Source organism: Psammomys obesus, unplaced genomic scaffold, assembly GCF_907164565.1.
Source record: "Psammomys obesus unplaced genomic scaffold, mPsaObe1.curated_primary_1811, whole genome shotgun sequence".
NCBI lineage: Eukaryota > Metazoa > Chordata > Mammalia > Rodentia > Muridae > Psammomys > Psammomys obesus.
The window spans coordinates 1315187-1321108 of record NW_026587215.1 but is presented as its reverse complement, the minus strand read 5'-3'; the positions used below and the strand labels follow the sequence as shown (position 1 = coordinate 1321108).

Genomic DNA, 5922 nt, shown 5'->3' with positions numbered 1-5922 from the left:
GTGAGGGGACATGAGTTTCAAGGGCACCTGTGCTAGGAAGGCAGGGACTAGGGGTCAGGGCTGGCAAGGAAGAAACTAGGCAGCAGTCTTGCTGCTGAGCTATGGCAAGATGCACACGCCCTAGGCCAGGGCCTGCTGTGGGCAGGCCTGACAGCGAAGGCCCCATCTGGCCTGCTTCAGAGAAACAAGGAAAGCCACTGCCTCTGCATCCCTGCTTGCCCCTGGGCACATCACAGCATCTGGATCAGAATCCAAGTGGGCAGGGCTAAGTCACAGCTGTCTGGGACACAGGGAAGAGGGAAAAAAACTTTAACCCAGACCAGCTGGAGACCACCAAGGGGCAAAGCTCACCCAGAGACTCCCTCCCACGGTCATCATCCCCCTTGGCAGGTCCAAGGGCAGCAGAGTGCTGCTCTGGCCTCAAGGTTCCAGGAGAGGAAAGGAAGTCAGCTTCCTCTGCTGTCAGCTCTTGTCCCCAGAAGCCTTGCTCTTGGTTTCGCGCTTGTTTCCCAGCAGCTTCAGCACCTTCATGGTCTTGAACTTGCCCTTCTTCTTACCCTCAGACTCAGCCTCTCTTTGGAAGTCTGTGGCAAAGAACAAAGACACTCAACAACCAGAGATGAGGGGAGCACCGAGGGCAGGATGGGGCAGTGGCCAGCGTCACTGAGTGGGTATGCAACAACTAAGGGCACCAGTCCATCCAGGGACCGAGTCATGTCATTATACCCAGTCTCCTTTTTTCCCTGGGACCTCAGGCTGGCGTTTTATACAGTCAGCTCTGTAACCCTTAGCCCTGTAAGAGGCACCATCAAAAAAGGAGTGAGGTGAGGGCTGAAGGAACTGACCCAGTCCCCCAGCTCATATGCCCAAGCTGGGACCAGAAGCCAGCCTGGCTCTAGCCTCAGCCACAAGGTCACACAGTGAGCCACAGACAGAACCAAGGTCAAACCCCAAGCCCTAGCTTTCAGGGTAGCATCCCTTAGCCACTCCAGGCGCTCTGGTCCTGAGCAGGCTCTAGGTCCCCAGACCCCCAGGCCAACCTGCAAAGCTCTGGGTAGATATTCCACTCCGGGCAAAACCATCCTGGGCCAAGGCCCCCGGCCCCTGGTGGACCACAATGCTCCATGGATACAAGGGAATCCCCTGGCTATGCCCCAACCTTACAGCCTGAGCCACAGCCACACGGTTATGACTGGCCTCACTTCATTTGGCTCTCCAGTAAAACACAGCCTGGGCGTTTGCATTGTAACTAACCATCCCTATAGAACCTAATCAGCCTTCCTTTTCCAGGCTGCAAACACAGGCTGGAGCTCACAGGAGGTGCTGGCCCCTCCTCAGGATGAGCCTCACCTTTCTTCCTGATCATAGCTTCCAACATCTTGTCTTCCTCTTCTTCCCTGGGGTAGAAAAGAAAAGCTGAGCATCCGCAGCAGGAAGGAACCAGGTCACCTCTGAGTCCCTTCCAGCCTCCAGGCCCCACACGACTGGGCAAGTGAGAGTGCAAGCTGGCAGTGAGGGCGAGGCTAACTTTCTCCCAGGCTGTCAGGAAGTGGCTCCCCCCATGGGGTCCCAGGCGTGGCACCTCTGCCGGTCCTCGTCCAGGCAGTTGACAATGGCATCGCGCTGCTCGATGAGGGTCATAAGTTCTTGCATCAGCACCTTCTCTCTGGCCCTATCCTCCTCTGTCCAGTCCTTTTCTGCCAAAGGAGACAGCCAGGGTGAGCGGTGGAAACCTCTGCTCCACAACAACAGGACAGGGGGTGACCTGAGTTCCTGGGAAGACGGCAGGCCATGCGTGCTCTGAAAGCTGCAAGGAGAGGAGGGCCCACAGTGCACCTCACAAGCTCATAGGGAAATGAAGGTAGTTCTAGAAAACACCAAGGACATGGCTGCCCACCAAACACCCTTCAAGAGATGCCCTGCAGAGCCAGAAATGCTCAAAGGCTTCCTGTCCATCAAACACAAAGTTCAAGGTCACCCTGTAGGCCAGTATTCCTCAAAGGCTTCCTGCAACAGACATTTATTGGTGGCTTCTTGTGGGAAGCAATACTGGACTGGCTTGCATGGACAAGGACAGGCATGACAAGGAATTGCCAGGAGTCTACCTGCTGAAGCAGTAGGGTCCAAGTGGAACATGTTTCCAAGGCCACGGAGAAGGGTAACTGGGGATGGAGCCCAGACAGGAGGCTCCCTGATGTTGCTAACACCTGCCACTCCTCCAGCTTCTGCTAGGCCCAGTGCTGCCTCAGGACCACCCTCAGAGGCCCAGCTATGTCTAGGTTTCTCTCACCATCTGCAGACCCCAGGGCTGGGTGCCCACATCTGGTGTTACTCATCTAGAAAGAAACATCTTGAAGCCACCAGAACTGCCCCATTCCCCTAGGACCTCACCTTGCCAAAAGTTAGGGGCAGGAAGCCCAGCCCAGTCCCAGGGACAGCTTAAGGCTTCACAAGCCACACCCAAGTTCAAATCCTCCTCTGCCCTTCTCACACCTGGAGCCTGGGTAAGTTGTGCTCCTGGTCTACATGTAGGAAAATTGAAGCTTTTGGAGAACCAAGCCTTTGGCCAGCACTGCCCAGAGAAAGTAAGGCCAGTAAGCGAACCCAGGCGGCCTGATGTCCTGCATGGTGGCCTTTTGTGGTATCTATGGACCCCTTTCCCTCAGGGTCACATAACCAGCATGGTCATCTTCAAGAGCAGCATCGGCAGCAAGCTGATAGGACAGGGTGGAGAGCCAGTCAGTTTTATACCCACTCTAGTTACACTGGGCTCCTGAGTAGCGGCCACACCCCCAGCCTCTTGCTGAGTTGGAAGTGAGTCACAGTTGGCAAAGAAGCATAGGACATTCTGTGACTTGGGGCCATTCCAGCCTTCAAAGTTGCCCAGTCAATGGAGAGGCAAGACTCCAGCCACAGATAAGGTAAAAACCAGTGTTGAGGACACGCACAGAGACAGAGCTAGCAGTTCCTACACAAATGAAGAAACCCCAGCCTCCGAGCCTGTTTCTCTATAACCTCAGCTGGCAACGATGGCCCACCATCCATGGCAGCTGGATGATGCCACAACACAGGAAAGAGGTCAGAGCCCTGGTCCTTCCATGGATCCATGGGCTCTACCAGCAGCTATGGACCAGTGCATGCCACAGCCATGGGCAAGACAGGTTAGGCACTTCTCCATTCCCCAACTCAACCCTCAACCCTTGGCCCACCTGAGGTTCCCATCACACCCAGACTCAACAAATACAGGGGCTCTGAGAATCGAACTTGGGGAGCTACAGAGAGAGCTCAGAGGTTAAGAATACTGGCTGCTCGTCCAGAGGTCCTGAATTCAATTCCCAGCAACCACATGGTGGCTCATAACCATCTATAATGGGATCTGGTGCCCTCTTCTAGTGTGCAGGCACACAGGCAGGCAGAACACTGTACATAATAAATAAATAAACATTAAAAAATAAAAAAGGAATCAATTTTGGAAGCTAGGCAGTGGTGGCGCACGCCTTTAATCCCAGCAGTTGGGAGGCAGGGGCAGGTGGAATTCCGTGACTTTGAGGCCAGCCTGGTCTACCTGCCGTCTAGGCCACCTCCCTAGACCTACCTCTCGGTTCTTACCACAGGCTCACACGGCCAGGGCTTACCCGGCTTGTTGAGAAGACACCGGAGCTCGTACTCCACATCAGCCTGGCGCTTCTCCAGGTTCTGCTGCTTGAAGCTAACGGCGGGATGAAGAGGCAGTGAACACTTCTGCTGAGTGCCCACCCGGCCCGCACTGCTGACTTGGCAGAGGGCGCAAGTTCCCAGCTCTCCACCCGGCAGGGGGCAGGCAGGACTCACACATAGATGAGCTCCGACTCTCTCCGCACTAGCAGATGTTTCTCATGGATGAGCTTGAACCAGTCCACCAACATGTCATCCTCGCTGCCCTCTGGAAGCCAGATCCCCACTGAGGCCGGAGCCGCAGGCACCCCTCCCAGCTCAGCACGCCTGGGCTGAGGGGCTCCCATCCACCCACAGCCCTCAGCCAGTTCCTCTTGGCAGCTCCCGCACCATTTGATCCACCTCGAAGCTTCTCCTCCAACAGAACCCCACGGTGTTCCAGGGCATCCAGCTGGCGCTCAATAGTGTCCATCTCGCCATAGATGTCTTCCTCAGGAATGTACTGGTCAGCCTGGACCTGCCCAGCAATACTCTGGTCACCTGAAGAACAGTGGTCCTCCCCTCTTCCTGCTCTCCTCCAACTCACAGGGTCCCTTGGCCACTGCAGGCTCTAGGAACCCAGGTCCTATCCCACAAGGAGCATGACAAGAAAGCAGCATGCATGTGGGGAAGGGGCCAGAGTGGGGACGGCCATGAAGCATCTATATCAGGGTCTAACAGACACCCTCATGAGAGGCCCAACCTCCTGCTCCTGAGGGAGGCCTCTTCCCTCCCTGCCAATCAGGAGGGGTTCTTTGTGGGACAGTGAGCTAGTGTCACAGGTTACAGAGAACCCTGGGAGGGCCCCCAAGTTTCTCTCACACTCACTCTCTGCCCACCCACTGCTCCTGGCTACATGGGATCCCTGAGCTAAGTTCAGCCTTCCAGTAAGGCCACCGACGTGTCCCAGATGCCTAAGGCTTCTGAGGGGAGGGTGCTGGGCCTCAGGGTCTCTCTGCTGGCACCTTGCGTTTGATGAGTGGAAAGCCGTGTCCAGGGGCAGGTGGCCTCACGGGCTTGGCTCCTTTGGCGGCCTTCCTGACGGTTGGAGATGCCGAGGGAGATGGCTTCCGGTTGAAAGGATTCTCCTTACAGGAAGACTGAAGGCCAACAGGACAGACAATCATACAGAAATATGGAAAGCAAGCCAGGACCCAAATGGCAGGGGCATGGGGATGGGGGGTGGGGAGGCAAGAACAGAATCCCCGAAGTATTGTCTTTTACTCTCATTCAGCAAATGGCTCCACTTCCCGAGCGCCTTCCCAGAGTGCCCCACCTTACACACCTTTCTGTCCAAGGGCATGGCTAAGTGAAACAGTCTTGGTCTGAGCCAGCTCTGGTGGGGCACACCATTAGTCACAGAACTCGGGAGCAGAGGCAGAGGCAGGCGAAACACTGTGAGTTCCAGGACAGACTGGTCTACACAGTGATTTCCAGCACAGCCAGGGTTACGTTGGGAAAAAAAAAGGGGGGGGGGGGGCTGTGTATGACACTAAGGGGACTAAAGGGTTAAGCAGGGGATTAGAGGGTAGAGGAGTTAACAATAATCAGAATGTATCTTATATGTGTGTGATACTATCCAAAAAACAAAACTAAATAAAGTTTAGAAAACAAAAATGAATGCTTGCCTGACAAGTGGAAAGCCTTGGGTTCTAGTCCCAGTACCACGTGCACACCAAAGCCTCACTTGGCCAGGTGTGGTGGCACATGCCTTTAATCCCAGCACTCTGGGAGCAGAGGCAGGCAGATCTCTGTGAGTTCAAGGCCAGCCTGGTCTACAAAGCAAGTCCAGGATAGTCAGGAGTACACAGAGAAACCCTGTCTTAAAAACACAAAACAAAACAAAAAAGCCTGACTTAGCGCACGCTACGATCAGAGTGGTTAGGCCACCCGCTAACATCCGCCAACAAAGGTCCCCCACTTGACTACACAGTTACAGTCTTCATTCATGGCCACACTTTCTCCAGCGGAGACTCAAAGGCACAGCTCCCCAGTAGGCTGCACCGCCAGGAAGTGCAAAAACAGGAATCCCACTCTCTCTCTAGCTAATAGACAGGGCTGGAGAGATGGCTCAGTGGTTGAGAGCACTGATTGCTCTCCCAGAGAGCCTGAGTTCAATTTCCAGCAACTACCTGTAATGAGATCTGATGTCCTCTTCTGGCAGATAAAGCATCATATACATTAAATAAATAAATAAATAAATAAATAAATAAATAAATAAATAAATAA

At 54.4% G+C, this 5922-nt stretch overlaps 1 protein-coding gene across 1 annotated transcript in view; it reads right to left on the bottom strand.

The window, feature by feature from the left end:
- Nucleotides 1-294: 294 nt before the first annotated feature.
- Nucleotides 295-5922, bottom strand: part of Micall1 (MICAL like 1) — a 24184-nt gene continuing 18556 nt past the window's right edge. Inside the window, exons 10-16 of the mRNA XM_055602944.1 lie at nucleotides 4659-4793; nucleotides 4045-4171; nucleotides 3832-3922; nucleotides 3636-3709; nucleotides 1583-1697; nucleotides 1351-1397; nucleotides 295-584 (exon numbers count right to left, since the gene is read on the bottom strand). Coding sequence (XP_055458919.1) covers nucleotides 463-584; nucleotides 1351-1397; nucleotides 1583-1697; nucleotides 3636-3709; nucleotides 3832-3922; nucleotides 4045-4171; nucleotides 4659-4793 — 711 coding nt within the window. The 3' untranslated portion in view covers nucleotides 295-462. The remainder of the gene's footprint in view (nucleotides 585-1350; nucleotides 1398-1582; nucleotides 1698-3635; nucleotides 3710-3831; nucleotides 3923-4044; nucleotides 4172-4658; nucleotides 4794-5922) is intronic.